This window comes from Aotus nancymaae, unplaced genomic scaffold, assembly GCF_030222135.1.
Source record: "Aotus nancymaae isolate 86718 unplaced genomic scaffold, 86718_ANA_hifiasm-v0.15.2.pri h1tg000038l, whole genome shotgun sequence".
Lineage (NCBI taxonomy): Eukaryota > Metazoa > Chordata > Mammalia > Primates > Aotidae > Aotus > Aotus nancymaae.
Genome location: NW_026988452.1, coordinates 4644266 through 4667090, shown reverse-complemented (window position 1 = coordinate 4667090; position 22825 = coordinate 4644266). Strand labels below are relative to the sequence as shown.

The 22825-nt window shown below is 37.8% G+C and overlaps 1 protein-coding gene across 3 annotated transcripts in view; it reads right to left on the bottom strand.

Annotated features, from left to right (window-relative positions):
- Nucleotides 1–22825, bottom strand: part of SCN10A (sodium voltage-gated channel alpha subunit 10) — a 94399-nt gene that overhangs the window by 63301 nt on the left and 8273 nt on the right. For all 3 annotated transcript variants that reach the window (XM_012455649.2, XM_012455650.2, XM_012455651.2), the window contains exon 4: nucleotides 5010–5138. In XM_012455649.2, the coding sequence (XP_012311072.2) occupies nucleotides 5010–5138 (129 nt within the window). The remainder of the gene's footprint in view (nucleotides 1–5009; nucleotides 5139–22825) is intronic.

Genomic DNA, 22825 nt, shown 5'->3' with positions numbered 1-22825 from the left:
GCATCCTTGTCTTGTTCCAGTTCTCAGGGGGAATGCTTTCAGCTTTTCCCTGTTCAGTATAATGTTGGCAGTGGGTTTGTCACAGATGGCTTTTATTACCTTGAAGTATGTCCCTTCCATGCCAATTTTGTTGAGGGTTTTAATCATAATGGGATGTTGGATTTTTGTCAAGTGCTTTTCCTGCATCTATTGAGATGATCATATGATTTTTATTTTAAATTCTGTTTATGCGATGTATCACAGTTATTGACTTGTGTATGTGAAATCATCCCAACCTCCCTGGTTTGAAACCCCCTTGATCATGGTATATTATCATTTGGATATGTGTTGGATTCAATTCGCTAGCATTTTGTTGAAGATTTTTGCATCTATGTTCATCAGGGATATTGTCTGTAGTTTTTTTGAATGTCCTTTTCTAGTTTTGGTATCAGGGAGACACTGGCTTCATAGAATGATTTAGGAAGATTCCCTCTTTCTGTATCTTTTGGAATAGTTTCAGTAAAACCAGTACCAATTATTCTTTGAATGTCTGATAGAATTCAGCTGTGAATCCAGTCTGCTCCTGGACTTTTTCTTGGCAATTTTTAAATTGCTGTTTCAATCTCGCCACTTGTTATTGGTCTGTTTAGAGTTTCTATTACTTTCTGATTTAATCTAGGACGGTTGTATATTCCCAGGAATTTATCCATATCCTCTAGATTTTCTAGTTTGTGCACATAAAGTTGTTCATAGCAGTCTTGAAAGATTTTTTTGTATTTCTGTGGTATCAGTTGTAATATCTCCCATTTCATTCTAATTCTAATTGAGCTTATTTGCATCTTCTGTCTTTTTGGTTAATCTTGCTAATGGTCAATCAATTTTATTTACATTTTTGAAGAACCAGCTTTTTGTTTCACTTATCTTTTGTATTATTATTTTTTTGTTTGAATTTCACTTAGTTCTGCTCTGATCTTTGTTATTTCTTTTCTTCTGCTGAGTTTGGGTCTGGTTTGTTCTTATTTCTCTAGTTCCTTGAGGTGTGACCTTAGATTATTTGTCCTCTTTCATACTTTTTGATGTAGGTATTTAATGCTATGTGCTTTTCTCTTAGCACTGTTTTTGTTGAATCCCAGAGGTTTTGATAAGTTATGTGACCATTACCATTCAGTTCAAAAACTTTTTAAACTTCCATCTTGATTTCATCATTAAACCAAAGATCATTCAAGAGCAGATTATTTAGTTTTCATGTATTTGTATAGTTCTGAGGTTTCTCTTGGAGTTAACTCCCATGTTTATTCCACTGTGCTCCAAGGAGATGCTTGACATAATTTCAATTTTCTTAAATTTATTGAAATGTGTTTTGTTAGCTATCATGTGGTCTATCTTAGAGAATAGTCAATGTGCTGATGAAAAGAATGTATATTCTGCAGTTGTTGGGTAGAATGTTCTGTAAATATCTGTTAAGTCCATTTGTTCTGGGATATAGTTTAAGTTCATTGCTTCCTTGTGGAGTTTCTATCTTGATGACCAGTCCAGTGTTGTCAGTGGAGTATTGAAGTGCCCCACTATTATTGCATCACCATTTATCTCATTTCTTAGGTCTATTAGTAATTGTTTCATAAATTTGGGAGCTCCAGTGTTAGGTGCATATGTATTTAGGATTGTGATATTTTTCTGTTGGACCAATGATGTTGTCATTATATAATGTCCCTCTTTGTCTTCTTTAACTGTAGTTGCTTTAAGGTCTGATTTCTCTGCTATAAGAATAGCTACTCCTGCTTGCTTTTGGTTTCCATTTGTGTGGAATATCTTTCCCCCTCTCTTTACCTTAAGTTTATGTGACTCCCTCTGTGTTAGGTGAGTCTCTTGAAGACAGCAGATACTTGGTTAGTGGATTTTTATCCATTCTGCCTTTCTGTGTCTTTTAAGCAGATCATTTAGACCATTTATATTCAACATTAGTATTGAGATGTGAGGTACCATTGTATTCATTATGCTAGTTGTTGCCTTAATTCCTTGTTTTTTCCTTCCCATTGTGTTATTGTTTTATAGGTCCTGTGCGATTTATGCTTTAAGGAGGCTCTATTTTGGTGTACTCTAAGGTTTTGTTTCAAGATTTAGAATTCCTTTTAGCATTTCTTGTAGTACTGGCTTGGTAGTTGCAAATTCTCTCACCATTTGTTTGTCTGAAAAAAACTTTATCTTTCCTTCACTTATGAAGCTTGGTTTCACTGAATACAACGTTCTTGACTGGCAACTATTTTGTTTCAAGAGGCTAAAGATGGGACCCTAATCCTTTCTGTCTTGCAAGGTTTCTGTTGAGAAGTCTGCTGTTAATCTGATAGGTTTTCCTTTATAAGTTATCTGAGGCTTTTTTTTTCCTCACAGCTCTTAAGATTCTTTTCCTTTGTCTTGAATTTAGATAACCTGATGATTATTTGCCTAGGTGATGATCTTTTTGTGATACATTTTCAAGGTATGCTTTGAGCTTCTTGAATTTGGATGTCTAGATTTCTAATAAGGCCAGGGAAGTTTTCCTCAATATTCCCTCAAATAAGTTTTCCAGACTTTTTGATTTCTCTTCCTCCTTGGGAACAGTCATTATTCTTAGATTTGGTTGTTTAACATAATCCCAAATTTCTTGGCCACTTTGTTCATTTTTTAAAAAATTCTTTGTGTGTGTTTGTGTGTGTGTGTGTGTGTGTGTGTGTGTGTGTGTGTCTCAGTTTGGGTCAATTTAAAAGCTTTGTCTTTGAGCTCTAAATTCTTTCTTCTATTTGTTCTAGTGTATTGTTGAAACTTTCCACTGAATTTTGCATTTCTCTAAATGTGTCTTCCATTTCCAGAAGTTGTGATTGTTTTTTCTTCATATCTATTTATCTGGAGAATTTTCCATCCATATCCTGTTGTTATAAAAATTTCTTTAAGCTGACTTTTACCTTTCTGTGATATCTCCTTGAGTCACTTAATAACCAGCCTTCTGAATTCTTTTTTTTTTAGATGAAGTTTTGCTCGTTTCCCAGGCTAGAGTGCAATGATGTGATCTAAGCTCACCGCAACCTCCTCCTCCTGGGTTCAAGAGATTCTCCTGCCTCGGCCTCCTGAGTAGCTGGGATTACAGGCATGTGCCACCATGCTTGGCTAATTTTGTATTTTTTAGTAGAGACGAGGTTTCTCCATGTTGGTCAGGCTGGTCTTGAACTCCTGACCTCAGGTGATTCATCCACTTGGCCTTCCAAAGTGCTGGGATAACAAGCATGAGCCACTGTGCCCAGTCCTGAATTATTTATCTGGCAATTCAGAGATTTCTTCTTGGTTTGAATCCATTGCTGGGAAGCTAGTTTTATCTTTGGCAGGATGTTATTGAACCATCTTTTGTTATATTACCAGAACTGCTTTTTTGGCACCTTCTCATTTGAGTGGGCTATTTCAGTGAAAAGATCTGGAACTCAAGAGCTGTTGTTCAGATTCTTTTGTTTCACGGGGTGATCTCTTGATGTGGTGCTCTCCCCATCCCCCTAGGGATGGGACTTCCTGACAGCTGGACTGCAGTGATTATTATTGCTCTTCTGGGTCTAGCCACACAGCAGGGCTACCAGGCTCTGGGTGGTGCTGAGAAATGTCTGCAAAGGGTCCTATGGTGTGATTCATCTTGAAGTCTCCCAGCCATGGATATCAGCACCTGTTCTGGTGAAGGTGGCAGAGGAGTGAAGTAGAGTCTGTGAGAGTCCTTCATGTGCTGGCTTCCTGGAATGCTGGTTATGTTAGCAGTGAAGCCGTCACATGGACAGACTCAAGACCTCTTGATAGCCAGGATGTTGCAGGCAGTGTAATTGGCTGTTGTTTTCTTCTTCCTGGCATCAAGATTATTCTGTCATGAGTTGCTTTAATGGCCCGAGTTGGTTGGCCTCCAGCCAGGAGTTGATGCTTTCAAGAGAGCACTAGCACATTAATAATAGGGGGATCTAAGCTCACCCTGTTTGCCACAGTAAGTATTTTAGTTTCTCAGGTGATGAGCAGGGCCATAAAGCTTCCAAGACTTTCTAGTTTTGTGTTCGGCTACCAGGGCAGGTAGGGAAATACCATCAGGTAGGGGCAGGTTTAGGCAGGTCTGGACTCAGACTCTTCTTGGGTGGGGCTTGCTGTGGCCAGTGGGGGATGGGGAGCTGGTTCTCAGGCCAATAGGGTTGTGTTCCAGAGGGAGTTTTGGCTGCTTCTACTGTGCCATAGAGCTCTCCAGGGAGGTGGGGCATACATAGCTGGTAGCCAGAGGCCTCACCTAGCTCTCATGTCATTGGTGAGGCTGGTCTTGCTCCTGCAGTGCCCCACTCAGACCTTGCCCCAGGCTGTGAGCTTCCTTGCTGAGAAAGAAAGCATGACTTTTGGACCTCACTCCTCCCTGTCTGCTCATCTCTTTAGTAGTGGCTCCTGCATTCACATCTGCAGCAGTTCCCATTTGACCCCTGGATTCTACTCAAGAAAATCTGTGCCCAGTAGAAATCATTACTAATTTTAGTTGAGGCTTCTTTCACCCTGTGACCCCTCCCTGATATCACTGGCTCTCTTCCTCTTCCTCAAGGGCCCCTGTGAGATATAGTCAAGGATGGATTCCCTGGTTTCAAGCTGGAGACTGGGAGTGCCTACAAGGCACTTCTCTCTGCTGCTTCTACTTTTATATTTTGTGTGGCTCGCTAAATTTATTTCCGTTCTAGGTAAGGGTGAATTCTTCTCCTGTGATCCGGATTTTCAGATTCCCCAGTGGAGATGTGTGTTTAGAGGCAGGATTCCCTCCCTCACACTTTGGGAGCTCACAGTTTTTCACCTGCCTTGCAGAATTTGCAGCAGTGTGCCACATATTTCAAAGGATCTGTGAATTCTTTCAGTTCTTCTGGTGCATTTCTGCAGTGGTTCTTGGAGCAAAAGTTCATGGTGTGAGTCTCCACATGCTGTCCAAGTAAGACACGCATGTTAGCCCTGCCTCCCACCCACCTTTCTCTCGCACATGCAAATCTGCATAGAGAAATACTCACGCCAGGGTAATGACGCTGAAATCCAGCCAGTTCCAAGGGTCTCGCAGGTACGTGAACTCATTTAGACAAAACCCTCTTGCCAGTATCTTTATCGAGGCTTCAAAGGTGTAAATGGCAGTGAAGACGTACCTGAAAAGGAGGGTAGAAAAGGAGTATCAACTGTGCCACGGAGAGTACTTAGGGCATTCCTTCTGCTTCCAGGAGGAAGGGATGAGCTGCTGTGGTTGTTCCAAGAAAAGACATGCAAAGAACATCACCAAGGTGGTAAGGGGGAAGAAGGGAAGGCAAGGAGACAAGACACAGACTGAGGAACTAACAAGAGCCACACAAATAGATGGAGTTGGGAGGGATGTGTGTGGCTGGGACAGCCAGCAGCCTCTGCTGCTCTGGGGTTAGGCAGAGAGCAGTAGCGGGTGAAGAGCAAGGATTCTCTTGTTCTGTGTCTGCCAGGGTCTCCCTACCCTGCAGGACGCTGGAAGCTTATCTCTTAACAGCATTTTTAGAAACTGGAGTGCAGACTGATGAGTGGTAATTGACAGAGCAGACCTGAGAAAGCTGAAAACAGGCTGAAACAGGGAATATCATGAAGCAAGCCCAGCTATACTGGAGAGCCCCAGAACTGCTTGGAACTTACAGATACTAAGTATCCCTAAAAGTGAGGTTTGAGGGGGAGGGTGAGAAGTAGGGCTGGAAGGACTGTTTGAAAGTTTTTACAAAAATCAGCTGGGCTTTCTAGATGCCACTTTATACCATCCATTCCATGAGAAACTGCTTCTTCTGCTCCAGAGATGGATTGGATGCTCATTTTCTGAAGAGTTGAAGAAGAGGGTAAGAGTTGCACACTGAAAAATGTATATAAAGGAAAGTTTACATACTGAAAGGCAAACAACTCCCCTCCCTCTTCACTTCTGCCCCTCATTACGTTTCCAGAAGATAGGTTGATAGCCCATGAAGATGCTGCACTTTTAACAAGAGCAGCCAGCCAAGGAGCATCAGGAATCTGAAGGATGCTTCTAACACCAGAAACCAAAGCAACGAAACAACTGGAAAAAAAGAAAAGAAAAAGAGACAATACAGAGAGCAGAAGAAAAGTTAGAGGACTAAAACTGTATTAATATTTTTAGAGAGTTAGGTGAGGAGAGGCTGCACATACAGAGCAAGAACAGAAGCCTGTAAAACGTACCTTCAAAGATAATATGGAATTTTGAAAACAAAAATATGACAGCAAAAGTAAAACACTAATAGGAGGACTTGTACATAAAGTTTTGGAAATCTCACAAAAAGTGGAACAAAAAAGCAGAAATGGAAAAGAAGTGATAAAAAGTTTGAAAATTAGAGAATCAGACTAGGAGGTATATTGTCTGACTAATAGGAGGTCTAGAAAGAAAGTAGAAGACAATAAGCAGGCCCTTCAAAATTAAAAGGAAAATTATTTCTAATACAGAAGTCTTTCCCCAGTTAAACTGTCAAAGAAGAAGGTAGAATATATGAAGTCTCAGAAAATTTACTTCTTAGCTACCCTTCTAATAAAGTTACTAGAAGCTGGGCATGGTGGTATGTACCTGTAATCCTAACTACTTGGGAGGTTGAGGGAGGAGGATCACTTGAACCCAGGAGTTTGAGGCCAACAGCCTGGGCAACATAGAGAGACTTGTCTAAAAAAAAGAAAGTTACTAGAGGATGTGCTCCACTCAAACAAGAAACATATCTGCAATCCAAGGGAGAGGCAAAAGGAATCCAAAAAAAGGATGAAGAAGAAAAAATCTCTGGAAAAGAGCTTGCATCAGGTCTGGAGAAGATCTAGGTCAGAATGAGGCAGAAGATAGAGTACTCTAGCAGTGATTTCCATAGGAAAAAAATGATATACATGCACCTGATGTGTGCAAATAAATTGAAGCAACAATTAAACATCTGGAGAAGAGTTTGGGAACAAATTAGGGGTAAATAAAAAACTGAGCAAACAAACAAACAAAAATCCTTATTAACTCCAGGCAAAGCAAAAACATTGTGCAAAAAGGAAATATAATCGAAGTACACTGCATGATAACAACTGTAAACAGGGTTTAACTTAACAATGTAATGTAATTATATATGTAGTCAGACAATGGATATATTATCAGATGATCTAAACAAAGATTGTAACTGTGACAGGAAGATGAGGGTGAGAGGAAATGAGTGTGTGTATGTGGCCCCAAGTTTTTCTCATAATAGGAAGCCAATAAATAATATCAGAAATTGGAAAATTAAAAATTAGTAGTATGAGTATATTATTGGAGATAGGAAGGTATCAGAAGACACAAGTAAAAAATAAAGCTAAAAGTGGTGGCCTCTGGAAAGAAGGGAGGAGAAAAATGAAATTGCTGGGTTTTTTTTTGTCTGAATCTTTATAGGATTCTGTGACTTTTTAAATTGTGAACATATATGTCTTAAATAGAAGTAAAAGTCAAATTAATAAGCGAATAACTATTTTTTTCACATCTGTAAGAGGAGAAATTGTGTTTGAAGTCATTCAGGAAGAAATCTATATCTGGCCGCATAGCTGCTTGAGCTGTCAGCTTCCATATCTTGCTGGTTCCCCCCCCCCACTCTTTATGTTTTCTAAATTAGAAAATCTTAACTCAGAATTATAGGTTGTTGGGAAGCTTTGACGGATATTTCTGGTTTGTCAAATCAAACACAGACCCAGAAATTATGGAGAGAGTTCTCTCTAAAGGCTATTTTCAGTGTTTCACCAGAAGGCAAGTGCCCCAGCTCAACAGCAGCTAATGGAGTCGCATCCTCTCTTTGGTGGTATTTGACTCTGCAAGGTATTTCTTGATGTTTGATTGCAGCACTCAGATGGTAATTTTTAATAAGCCCAGTGTGTTATTTCCTAAGTGCTTTTTCTGGTGAATGAAGAAAAATCATTGGATTTCTGAAAAAGTCAAGTTTCCAGCCATCAAGTCACTTGCACCACTGATATCTGATCATTAAGAATCCTGATATTCAGGCCTGATATGAAGGCAGAGATCCATAATATTCGAATTCTGAATGGATCTCTGAGATACCCAACTTGTATTCACAAAAAAGGTAATTTAAAATATTTCATTCCTTATTTTTAAAAATCTGTGTGGGGAGTCAAGATGGCTGAATAGACACAACTCTGGTGCACAACACCCAGCGAGAGAGATGCAGAAATCCAGAGATCTCCTAGCTCCAACCGAGGTACCAGGTGCATTTCAACGGGTCTGGTCTGACGGTGAGCAAAGCCCAGGCATGGCAAGGAGGGGTGCCACTTCACCCAGAAAGTGCATCTGACTGGTGAGTTGGAGGCTCCCCCTCTGGCACTCTGGTCCAGATACCACGCTTCCCCCAAAGCCTCAGCAATACACAGAATAGGGGATCTTTGCCAGTCAAGCACCAGGAATTACAAGCGCAGAGTTGAATAATAATCTAGGACGGTGTCCTGGATTGGCACACAGATCTAAGCAAACACATAAGCTCATAAGCCATCTGGGAGAGCCTGTGGATGAGCTATCACCCCCTCCCCCTGACCAGAGAAAGAGGGAGCTGAAGGTGGAAGGACAGCCAGAGCAGCTGGGTGGTCCTCTCCCCCATGACCTGAGAGAGGGAGCTGAAAACTTGGAGACAGCCAGTGTGGCTGGGTGGGTCCCTTTCCTCCCCCACAAAACCCAGAGGGCTGAAGCACTAACTCTAGTGGGTTGCACAGCCAGTGCCACAGTCTGAGCTGAACCCTGAATGATCCAGCCCTGTGGAGGAGGGACATAGCCCACCATTAAAGGAGTGGGACTAGGCCTCAGGTTTTAACAAAAAACACATGAAGCCTAGGTAGCAACGGGACATTGCCCTTGATCACCCAGCAGCACCTCCAGGTCAGCAGAAGAGGCGGGCCTAATCTCCCAGTATAAACAAAATAGACACAGGAAGCAACCTGAAGGAGTCCATAAAGGTTGCGGTGAGCCGAGATCGCGCCATTGCACTCCAGCCTGGGTAACAAGAGCGAAACTCCGTCTCAAAAAAAAAAAAAAAAAAAAACCAAGTAGTGCCTTGACAGGCAGACCAGCGACCTCATCAAGCAGCTCCCTGAGTTCACAGCCAGGAAAATCCACAAAGATGGGAAAAAAACCAGTGCAAAAATGATGAAACCATCAAAGACCAGAACACCTCTTCTCCTTCAAGGGATTACAACCCCTCAACAACACGGGATCACAACGTGACTGAGAAAGAATGTGTTGAATGACAGAAACAGGCTTCAGAAGATGGATAATAACAAAGTTTTCTGAACTAAAGGAACACGTTCTAACACAATGCAAAGAAACCAAAAACCTTGAAAAAAGGTTAGAGGAAATGCTAACTAGAATAACCAGCTTAGAGAAGAATATAAACAACTTGATGGAGTTGAAAAACACAGCACGAGATCTACGTGAAGCAAACACAAGTTTTAATAGCTGAATCGATGAAGCAGAAGAAAGGATTTCAGAGATTGAAGACCAACTCAATGAAATAAGAAAAGAAGGCAAGACAAGAGAAAAAAGAGTGAAAAGAAACAAACAAAGCCTCCAAGAAATATGGGATTATGTGAAAAGACCTAGTCTACGCTTGATTGGTGTACCTGAATACGATGGGGAGAATGAATCCAAGCTGGCAAAAATGCTCCAGGATATTATCCAGGAGAACTTCCCAAGCCTAGCAAGGCAGTCCAACATTCAAATCCAAGAAATACAGAGAACTCCACAAAGATATTCCTCAAGAAGAGCAACCCCAAGGCACATAATCTTCAGATTCACCAGGATTGAAATGAAGGAAAAAATACTAAGGGCAGCTAGGGAGAAAGGTCAGGTCATCCACAGAGGGAAGCCAATTAGGCTCACAGTGGATCTCTCGGCAGAAACCCTACAAGCCAGAAGAGAGTGGGGGCCAATATTCAACATCCTTGAAGAAAAGAACTTTCAACCCAAAATCACATATCCAACCAAACTAAGCTTCATAAGTGAAGGAGAAATAAAATCCTTTATGGACAAGTAATTACTGAGAGATTTCGTCATCACCAGACCTGCCCTACAAGAGCTCCTGAAAGAAACACTAAGCATGGAAAGGAACAAGTACCAGCCACTGCAAAAGCACACCAAATGGCAAAGACCAAAAATGCAACTAAGAAAATGAGATAGCTAATGGGCAAGAAAACCAGCCAGTAACCAAATGGCAGGATCAAATTCACAATAACAATATTAACATTGAAGGTAAACAGTCTAAATGCCCCAATCAAAAGACACAGACTGGCAAACTGGATAAAAAGTCGATAAAAAGTCAAGACCCATTGGTGTGCTGTATTCAGGAAACCCATCTCACATACAAAGACACACAAAGACTCAAAATAAAGGGATGGAAGAAGATTTACCAAGCTAATGGAGAACAAAAAAAAGCAGGGGTTGCAATCCTAGTCTCTGATAAAACAGACTTCAAACCAACAAAGATCAAAAGAGACAAAGAAGGACACTACATAATGGTAAAAGGATCAATCCAACAAGAAGAGCTAACTATCCTAAATATATACGCACCCAACACAGGAGCACCCAGATACATAAAGCAAGTTCTTAACGACCTAAAACGAGATTTAGACTCCCACACAATAATAGTGGGAGACTTCAACACTCCACTGTCAATATTAGACAGATCAATGAGACAGAAAATTAACAAGTACATCCAGGACTTGAATGCAGAGCTTGACCAGGAGGACCTAATAGACATATACAGAACACTCCACCCCAAATCCACAGAATATACATTTTTCTCAGCACCACATCTCACTTACTCTAAAATTGACCATATCGTTGGAAAGAAATCACTCCTCAGCAAATGCAAAAGAATGGAAATAATAACAAACAGTCTATCAGACTACAGCACAATCAAATTAGAACTCAGCATTAAGAAACACACTCAAACCCACACAACCACTTGGAAACTGAACAACTTGCTTCTGAGTGTTGACTGGATAAACAATGAAATGAAGGCAGAAATAAAGATGTTCTTAGAAACCAATCAGAATGAAGACACAACCTACCAGAATCTCTGGGACACCTTTAAAGCAGTGTCAAGAGGGAAATTTATAGCAATAAATGCCCACATGAGAAACAAGGAAAGATCTAAGATTGACACCCTATCATCAAAATGGAAAGAGCTAGAGGAGGAAGATCAAAAAAACTCAAAAGCTAGCAGAAGACAAGAAATAACTAAGATCAGAGCTGAACTGAAGGAGATAGAGACACAAAAAACCCTTCAAAAAATCAATAAATCTAGGAGCTCGTTTTTTGAAAAGATCAACAAAATAGACAGATCGCTAGCCAGACTAATAAAAAAGAAAAGAGAGAAGAACCAAATAGATTCAATAAAAAAAGATAAGGGGATATCACCACTGATCATACAGAAATACCAACTATCATCAGAGATTACTACAAACAGCTCTATGTACATAAACCAGTAAACCAGGAAGAAATGCATAAATTCCTGGACACTTGTACTCTACCAAGACTAAACCAGGAGGAAGTTGAAACCCTGAATAGACCAAAAACAAGGGCTGAAGTAGAGGCAGCAATCAATAGTCTACCAACCAAAAAAAGTCCAGGTCCAGATGGGTTCACAGCTGAATTCTACCAGACGTACAAAGAGGAGCTGGTCCCATTCTTTCTGAAACTATATAAAACAAGACAAAAAGAGGGAATCCTCCCTAATTCATTTTATGACACCTACATCATCCTGATACCAAAACCTGGCAGAGACTCAACTAAAAAAGAAAACTTCAGGCCAACATCCATGATGAACATTGATGCAAAAATCTTCAATAAAATACTGGCAAACCGAATGCAACAGCACATCAAAAAGCTTATTCATCACGATCAAGTAGGCTTCATCCTGGGGGTGCAAGGCTGGTTCAACATATGCAAGTCCATAAACGTAATCCATCACATAAATGGAACCAAAGACAAAAACCACATGATTATCTCAATTGATGCAGAGAAGGCCTTTGACAAAATTCAACAGCCCTTTATGCTAAAAACCCTCAATAAACTAGGTATTGACGGAACGTATCTCAAAATAACAAAACATATTTATGACAAACCAACAGCCAATATCATACTGAATGGGCAAAAACTGGAAGCATTCCCTTTAAATCTGGCACTAGACAAGGATGCCCTCTCTCAGTACTCCTATTCAATATAGTATTGGAAGTTCTAGCCAGAGCAATCAGGCAAGAAAAAGAAATAAAGTATATTCAATTAGGAAGGAAGGAAGGAAGTCAAACTGTCTCTATTTGCAGATGACATGGTTGTATATTTACAGGACCCCATCATCTCATCCCAAAATCTTCTCAAACTGATAAGAAACTTCAGCAAAGCCTCAGGATACAAAATCAATGTGCAGAAATTACAAGCATTCCTATATGCCAATAACAGACAGAGAACCAAATCAAGAATTAACTGCCATTCACAATTGCTACAAAGAGAATAAAATACCTAGGAATACAACTAACAAAGGATGTAAAGGACCTCTTCAAGGAGAACCACAAACCACTGCTCAATGAAATAAGAGAGGACACAAACAGATGGAAAAACATTCCATGCTCATGGTTAGGAAGAATCAATATTGTGAAAATGGCGATACTGTCCAAAGTAATTTATGGATTCAGTGCTATCCCCATCAAGCTACTAATGACCTTCTTCACAGAACTGGAAAAAATCACTTTAAACTTTATATGGAATCACAAGAGAGCCCACATAGCCAAGACAATCCTAAGCAAAAAGAACAAAGCTGGAGGCATCACACTGCCAGACTTCAAACCATACTACAAGGCTACAGTAATCAAAACAGCATGGTAGTAGTACCAAAACAGAGACATAGATTAGTGGAACAGAAGAGAGTCCTCAGAAGCAATACCACATATCTACAACCACCTGATCTTTGACAAACCTGACAAAAATAAGCAATGGGGAAAGGACTCCATGTTTTAATAAGTGGTGTTGGGAAAACTGGCTAGCAATGTGCAGAAAGCAGAAACTGGACCCCTTCCTGTCACCTTACACTAAAATTAACTCCAGATAGATTAAATATTTAAATATAAAACCTATCACCATAAAAATACTAGAAGAAAATGTAGGCAAAGCCATCCAGGACATAGGCATAGGCAAGGACTTCATGACTAAAACACTTAAAGACTAAAAGCAATGTCAACAAAAGTCAAAATAGACAAATGGGATCTAATTAAAATTCAGAGCTTCTGTATTGCAAAAGAAACATCATTAGAGTGAACCGGCAACCAACAGAATGGGAAAAAATTTTTGCAGTCTACTCATCTGACAAAGGGCTAATATCCAGAATCTACAAAGAACTAAAACAGATATACAAGAAAAAAACAAACAACCCCATTCAAAAGTGGGTGAAGGTTATGAACAGACATTTTTCAAAAGAAGACATATATGAGGCCAACAAACATATGAAAAAATGCTCATCATCGCTGGTCATTGGAGAAATGCAAATCAAAACCACATTGAGATACCATCTCATGCCAGTTAGAATGGTGTCATTAAAAAATCTGGAGACAACAGATGCTGGAGAGGATGTGGAGAAATAGGAACACTCTTACACAGTTGGTGGGAGTGTAAATTAGTTCAACCATTGTGGAAGACAGTGTGGCAATTTCTCAAGGATCTGGAAATAGAAATTCCATTTGACCCAGCAATCCCATTCCTGGGTATATACCCAAAGAACTATAAATCGTTCTACTATAAAGACACATGCACACGTATGTTCATTGCAGCCCTGTTTACAATAGCAAAAACCTGGAACCAACCCAAATGCTCATCAATGATAGACTGGACAAAGAAAATGTGGCATACATACACCATGGAATACTATGCAGCCATAAAAAACGATGAGTTCGTGTCCTTTGTAGGGACTTGGATTAATCTGGAAGCCATACTTCTCAGCAAATTGACACAAGAACAGAAAACCAAACATCACATGTTCTTACTCATAGGTGGGTGTTCAACAAAGAGAACACGTGAACTCGGAGAGGAGCATCACACACTGGGGACAGTTGGGGGGTGCTGGGGAGGGACAGTTGGGGGTGAGAAGGTTGGGGAAGGATAACATGGGGAGAAATGCCGGATACATTATGCACCTATGCAACAACCCTGCATGACCTGCACATGTACCCCAGCACCTAAAGTAAAATGAAATTAAATTAAAAAAAAAAAACAACTCTGTGTAAGCCTTTCCTGTTTGCCAGCCAATGCAATTCAGTGTGGGAGAGCAGCCTCTCTTACTCACTTTTCATTTCAGCCCAGTAGGCAGAGGAGATGTACACTAAGTGGCCACAATCAGTTTGTAGTCACAGTTTCCACTGTGTGCCTCAACAGCAAATCAGAATCTGGAGGCATGTTACGGACCCCCAGCTGTGTTCTGTGAATAAGGTATGCACTAGCACTGGGATTTGGAAGCAGCATCTTCTATCTGAATAGTGATGCCTTTCCTTGCTGACCATGTGGCTGGACATTCTTCAATGGCAATTTAACACCTTTCCTCTTTTAAAAAGTTTTGGTAAAATATGCATAATATACATAACATAAAATTTACCACTTTCACCATTTTTAAGTACACAATTTAGTGACATTAAGTATATTCACTGTTGTGGAACCATCACAACTATCTGTCTACAAACTTTTTATAATCTCAAACAGAAATGTACCCATTAAACAATAACTCCCCATTCCCCCTCTCTGGCAACCTCCATCCTACTTTCTGTCTCCATGAATTTGCCTATTCTAGCTACCTTCTAAAGATGGAATAACACAACATTTGTTCTTTTGCGTATGGGTGATATTACTTAGCACAATGCTTCATCAATATTGTGGCATGTATCAGATCTCATTCATTTTTAAAACGGAATGATGTTCCATTGTTTATGTATATACTACATGCTCTTATCCACTCCTCTGTTGATGGACATTTGGCTATTGTGAATAATGCTGCTACAAACATTGGTGTATAAGCCAACATACTTTTTAAAGTCTGTTTTCTAGGTTAAAACTAATTTTTAATTAAACCAGAAATCTTTCCTTTTAAAATTAGCTTCATGATAAATAGAACAAAAGGTCACCAAGTCTTTCCCACATATATAATGAACATATGCTGACAACTTATTTATTCATAGTTTTGTTCAACTATAAAATAAAATGTCTATTCATGTATATAGCAATCATTGACTTGAAATGCCAGTTACATTACAAGGAATGTGATACTTCTAATTAAGGAATTATACCAATTGTTTTTCTTGTTTCTTTTCCAACTACAATATTTGTAATTGGTTTGGAAGCTGGTTTTGTATCTTACCAGCAAGAGTGCAGTTGTGCTTGTTTTTGATATGAGGATGAATGATAACTATAGTTTTGTGGTCTTCTCAACCTTTAACATAAAATTTTCAGTTTTGTAATGGAAAGCCTTATTTTGTGCTTGTACTAGAGACAGTCAATTGGTTTAAAAGTGGGGTTGATAAGTTTTACTGAAAAATAATATGGAAGTTTTGATAGCTTTATATCATTACTTGACAAAAATATTAACAGATAATAAACTGGAGACTAGGCCAAAGGATCATTGGTCCAAAAAATTCAATTATGATTCTTCATTGTCATCTTCTTATATATTTTTGTCTGTTTTAGGGAGATTATCCACATCCATTGTCCACTTGTCTCATGACAAACAGATTCACGCTTTCTATTTTTATAATGGAGGCCATTCATGACTAATATTGTGACCTTATTTCACATTGTAGGATTTATATTTCTATTTTTGTCATTATTGTTATGCTTCAGAAAACCACTTTTGAAGTGATGACTCATTTTTTTTGAATTGTGATATTATGCAAGGCCACAGTGACAATGGCAGACACAAGTCTGACAAGTGTAAACAACTGTCAGGTGACAATAAAATACATGAGTAAAGATAAACTGCCTATGATTAACTCCATGTTAACCAGTATGAATGAAATCGGTTTTTGAAGCACATGCTCTGTTTTCAAAAACATAAAAAGTTAGAAATTCTATGAAAATCATAATCTTACATGTTAGATTTTAAAATTATATGTGCATACAGATCCTTAGATCACTTGTTGAGAAACATTGCAGGAGATGGAAAGAGATGAATTGCTCTGCTAAACAAAGTAAGAATAAGTTGGAGTTCCCAGGGATAATTCAGAAGGAGAGTTGGAACATCCCAAAGGGACAGTTTAAGAAAGAAGATTGTAGGCCAGGCTCATTTAGCAAGATGGATAAAATGAAATACGGCAAATTGAATCCAGTAAAATGATCAGCTGGAGCCATTAAAAATAGACTAGCAAATCTGCCTAGTTAATATAGTAGCTTATATTAACAGATAAAAGAGGATATGATAACCTTAATAAATATGGAAATATCGATAGAAGCCAAACCCATTCATGATGAAAGTCTCAACAAACAAGAAATGGAAAAAAGTTTCCATAACTTGATATAGAATAATTATGAGACTCTCATAAACAGCATAATAGTGAAACATTAGAAACACACACTTTAAAATCAAGAGCAAAATAAATAGGCTCATTGTTATAGTTTTGCATTAGCAACATGCTGAAGGTCCTGGCTGATTCAATAAGACAGGAAAAATAAACAGGTGGTATAAGAATCATAAAGGAAGAAACAAACGTCATTATTTGCAGATAATATAACTGTCTAAGTAGAAAGTCCAAGGGAATCTACAGAAAAATTTAACTTTAAGGAACTCAGCAGTGTTGCTGGATGCAAAAATCAATATGTAGAAATTAATAATATTAAGGTATTTTAGCAATAATAAGTATTCAACAGGGCAACCAAAATTGCAATGTACCTAGGAAAAAGACATTATAAAATGTTGTAGAAATGTCTGTATAAATTAAGAGATCTGCCATGCTGATATATGGGAAGGCTTCATACTGTAAATGTGTTGATTCTTCCTGTGGTGATAAAGTCAGTGCATTACCAAACAAAGTTTCCACAGAGTTGGGAGAAAAGAGCTAGAGAATATGACCCTTAAACTGATATGGAAAAGTAAAGAAACAAGAAGAACCAAAATAGTTTTCAAGAAGACAAATAAGGAGGGGCATGCAACTCGAGCAGGTTAAGTCTTACTATAGAGCATTTAAATCCGTGTGGTGTTGACTCAAGATGTGACAATGATATTACTGGAAAAAACAGATTCAAGTAGACATGGGGATCTGGTGCATGGCAGAAGCAGTGGTAGGAACCACTTGGGAAGTGACGTATTGAAAATAATGTTGAAATAATCCATATGGAAAAATATTGGAAGCCTGTCTCATACCACACACATACAAAAATAAATTCTCAGAGGTTGAAATTCCTAAATGTAGAAAGAAAAACTGTGACTTTGAGGAGAAAACACAGGATAATATCTTTATGGAATACTATATGGCAATTAAAAATGAATGAATTAGGTCTACATGTATCCATTTGGACAAATCTCAAAAACATAATTTTTAAAACATCAGATAAAGCACACATACAATATGATAACAGTTACATAAATTTTAAAAGCTATAAATCAATATTTTTTGCATGCAAAGGCAAACACCCACTTTCTTGTTTGCAGTAGATTCAGCTTCATTTCACATGTTCTTTTCCAGGTGAGAAAACATTTATCTTCCCTACAACCAAATTGCTATAATTCATCACAGGTTTTTTTTTTAGAATATTGATATGGTTAGTGATGGGTGTCCTAGGGTCATCAAAGAGCCCTTTCAATGATTATATGAAACCAGGGCAGGGATAGAGTAGGAAAGTTCTGGTCTTGTCCTTCTTAACGATTTTTGACTCCTGTTCTCTTCACCTTCTGGTGTCCAATCTGAGGAAGAACCTCTAGTTTCTTCCTGAGTAAAAGAGGGGATTAGAAAATGGAATATATATCTTTATCTTCCCACAAGCAGACAGATAGGCAGGCAAACAGAGAGACATAGAGGTACCATTATCAGCAGGTAATCGTGCAAAGTTTCAGCAAGGAATAATGGAAGGAAGGGAAGATAAGGAAAAAGATTGTATTAAGAACATGGTAATGAGATTGGTTTCTTATTCCTCACTGGCTAAAATTTAATGTTTTTTTCAAAAATATACAGCATGATATTAGGAGCCCCAGTCTATCCCAAGGACATTTATTCTCTTCCTCTGGGCTCTCAGCAACATAGGAAACAACTAATGGCTATTATCAATTTGCATTTCAAAAAGAAAATCTAGTCTGATCATTTCCACAAGACCAAGAATGCTGAACATCATCTAATACCTGTCACACAAATTCCCAGGATCATGACCATATAGGTAGATTTGTATGTATGATATTTTTCATAGTGTGCATATAAAGGGAATTATGTCAACAATTCAGTTAATGCAAACTCTTATAAAGAATGGATTTGAAAATTAGTGGGAGTGGAAATGGATACAACTTTGGAAGACGATTTGGCAATATCTCAAAAATTAAAATGTACACCCTTTTGACCTGGCAAGTCTAATTCTAGAAATTCATCCCTTAATTTTACACATATTATGTGTACAAAAAGACATGTGTAAGGATATTCACCAAAATATTAATAGGTGGTGGCAAAATATGAGGATTATGTTAATTATGATAAACATGAATGTCTATCAATAGGACAATAGTTAAATAAATTTTGCTTCATCCATGCAAATGAAATCTGTTCAGCTAATTTCTACAAAACAGCTGCTGCTGGAATTTTTAGGGGATGACATGGAATTTATAGACTAATTTGGGCAGCACTGACACTTTAACAACAGTGAATCTTCTAATCTATTCACATAAGGCATCCTTTCATTTAGGTACTTTAAAATTTCTCTCAAAGATGCTTTATCATTTTTTGGTATAAAGATCTTGTGCATATTTTTACAACAGCTTTTGGATTTATTAGATCTACTGGTTTCCTATTTTCTAATTTATCTACTGTTTTGCTATTTTCTAAATTATTGCTTTTTTATAATTATTAATTTTTTCTTTTTTCTTTCATTAATTTTATTAATCTTTTTCTAGTTTTATCTTAGGTCTTTAAATAATTTCTTTCCAGTTTTTACTGATGTATTTTATGCTTCAATGCTGTGAATTAATCCCTGAATATGTATGTCTTTAACTGCACTCTCTAGGTTCTGATTAAACTGTTTTTTATCTTTTCTTCCCTAGAAATTGTATCATTTTAGTTTGTAGTTTGTCTTTTGTCCAAGAGTTCTTTGAGACAGATTAAAAAAAAAATTGAGTGAAAGTCCTCCCATTTTATTAAATTTGGTTATTATTTTTTAACTTTATGTCAATGTGATCAGAGAATGTTTTCTATATTATTTCTACTCTTTGGAGCTTATTGAGTTTTTTTGTCATGGCTTAATATTTGGTTTGATTTGTTTGGTTTTTTGAAAAGGAGATTCATTTTCTATTGTTAGGGAAGGTAGTTTGTTATATGTTAATCAGCTATATTAATTATATTACTAGGTCATCTATACATACTTTTTAATACATTTAATCTGTTATTGGCTAAAATAAATTAATTAAAATGTTCTATTCCTACAATGTTTTTATTTATCCTCCTACTCTAATAATTTCTGATTTATAAATATTGTTGCCATATTATTTGTTGTAAAGATATAGATTACTGTTATGTCTTTAATATTACTATGTCTGTAATAGCATTACAAAATGCCATTTTTGTTCTATTTCATGCTTTTGGACCTAAATTCCACTTTCTCTGATATTAAGATCATAGTTTCTGCTTTTCTTGTTTGCCTTTGCTTATATCTTTCAAATTTTATAATTTCAGTCTTTCTGTGTCACTGCAAGGAGTATCTTTTTTGTTCAATACAGTTGGATATTGCTTTACAGTATAATAGGAATTTTTTAAAATAGGTGAGTCAAATCCATTTATATTTATTGGATTTGCTTAGTCTTAGTTTGTTTATATTATTTTATATGATCTATTTAGTAGTTTAAAAAATATTAGGTTGGTACACAAGTAATTGTGGTTTTTGCATTGTTGGAATTTGCCATTTGATATTGGAATACATTCTTAAATAAATGTGGCTATGTTATACATCGTTTTGATGCACATTTCTCACTGTATTTTTTTGCTAATGGCTTATTACTTGCTGTTTATTTTGTATTTATTTTAGACTATGTAAATTATGTTAGACAAAAAGCAAATTCGAGCGATTTTCTTATTTGAGTTCAAAATGGTTTGTAAAGTAGCAGAGACAGCTCACAACATCATCAATGCATTTGGCCCAGGAACTGCTAACGAGAGTACAGTGCAGTGGTGGTTCAAGAAGTTTTGCAAAGGAGATGAGAGCCTTGAAGATGAGGAGAGTAGGGGCTGGCCATCTGAAGTTGACAGTAAATAGTTGAGAGCAATCATCGAAGTTGATCTTCTTACAACTATACAAGAAGTTGCCGAAGAACACAACGTTGACTATTCTATGGTCGTTTGGCATTTGAAGCAAATTTGAAAGGCAAAAAAAAAAAAAAAAAAAAAAAAAAAAAAAAATCCATAAGTGGGTGCCTCGTGAGCTAAGGGAAAATTTTAAAAAATTGTCATTTTGAAGTGACGTCTTCTGTTATTCTATAAACGAACCATTTATTGATCAGATTGTGATGTGCGATGAAAAGTGGATTTTACAGGACAACTGGCAATGACCAGCTCGGTGGCTGGACTGAAAAGAAGCTCCAAAGCACTTCCCAAAGCCCAACTTGCACCAAAAAAGCAGTCATGGTCACTGTTGGGTGGTCTGCTTCCCGTCCGACCCACTGCAGCTTTCTGAATCCCACCAAAGCCATCACATCTGAGAAGTCTGCTCAGCAAACGGATGAGATGCAGGGAAAACTTCAACACCTGCAGCCGGCATTGGCCAACAGAAAGGGCCCAATTCTTCTGCACAGCAGACTGCACGTCTCACAACCAGCACTTCACAAATTGAACAGATTGGGCTATGAAGTTTAGCCTCATCTGCCGTATTCACCTGACCTCTCACCAACTGACTATCATTTCTTCAAGCATTTCCACAACTTTTTGCAGGTAAAACACTTCCACCACCAGCAGGATACAGAAAATGCTTTCCAAGAGTTCGTTGAATCCTGAAGTATGGATTTTTTTTTTTTGGACGAAGTCTCACACTGTCACCCGGGCTGGAGTGCAATGGCACGATCTCAGCTCACTGCAGCCTCCACCTCCCAGGTTCAAATGATTCTCCTGCCTCAGCCTCCCGAGTAGCTGGGATTACAGGCACATGCCACCACACCCGGCTAATTTTTTGTATTTTTGGGAGAGATGAGGTCTCACTATTTTGGCCAGGCTGGTCTCCTCGAACTCCTGAGCTCATGATCTGTCTCCCTCAGCCTCCAAAAGTGCTGGGATTACAGGCATGAGCCACCGCGCCTGGCCAACATGGACTTTTATGTTACAGGAATAAACAAACTCATTTCTCATTGGCAAAAATGTTGATTGTAATAGTTCCTACTTTGATTAATAAAGAAATGTTGGAGCCTAGTTACAATGACTTAATATTCATGGTCTGAAACCCCAATTACTTTTGTACCATTTTATTATTCGGTGTGTCTTGTTTGCTTTTTATTTTTTGATGTAAAATTTTCCAATATTTAGAGTTTGTCATATTATTTGTTGCAAATATACAGATCACTAAAGAGTTTGTATTTTTATCCTAGTTGTTTCATTTATAAGTGAAAACTATTATAAATTTATTATTATAATTAAAACCTTGTAATACATTGTGCTTAGTGTGCTATTTCTTTAAACAAAATCTCTCATTTCAGTTTGGTAATTCTCTTTCCATTCCTCACTGTTTCATCCATCATCTGACTGTATTTAATAATATCTTTTTGTGCTTACTTTTGTACTGTTGAATATAATTATTTTGTCAATTTTTTGATTTATCAACTTTAAATAATATTCTTTAACTTCTTGTTATTATAGAAGCAGGAATAAGTGAACATACTCTGCTCCCACATTCCTTCCTCTTTCTGCTTCCATTTCTTGCTATTTGTATCATGTCAACACTTGTAGGGCCTTGGGGATTGTAGGGGGTAAAATGCCTTTATTCTCATTTTTATGACCCTCTGGAGGTCCTGTGGTTTAACAAGCCCTGGTCTGCTAAGTGATTTACCACTTCTCCACCCTCTTTTGGTCTTCCAGTTGTTTTGACATCTTTTGTCCTCCGTGTTTTCCATTCTCTTTCTCTTTGTTCTTGTGTATTTATACTGTTCTTCTCCCCATGCTGTCATTCTATTGGCATTTTGAGAGGGTGAGGTAAAGCACATGCATTCTATTTTTCATATTTAACCAAAATGTTCAAATAAGTCCCAAATAACTCATTTTGAAAACCAAAAGTTTTGCATTAAAAATCCAGAAGAAGCACAGACATTCTACATTCTATATGATCTCAGCTATATTAAATATAATTTCATTATTTTGTGATTTCTCTACCTAGTTACCATCTTCTGATTTATATTTGTCAATGTTCTGCATTTTACGTAATGGTCATTTATTTTTAAAAATTATTATTATTTTTTTTAAAACAAAAACAAAGAGGAGAGAAAACTCTGTCTCTTTCTGACAAGGACACCAGTTCTATCACTTAAGGGCTTCTCTTTTGTGACTCCATTTAACCTCAATCACCTCCTTAAAAGGCCCCATCTCCAACACAGCAACATGGGGAATTAGTTTCAACATTTGAATTCTG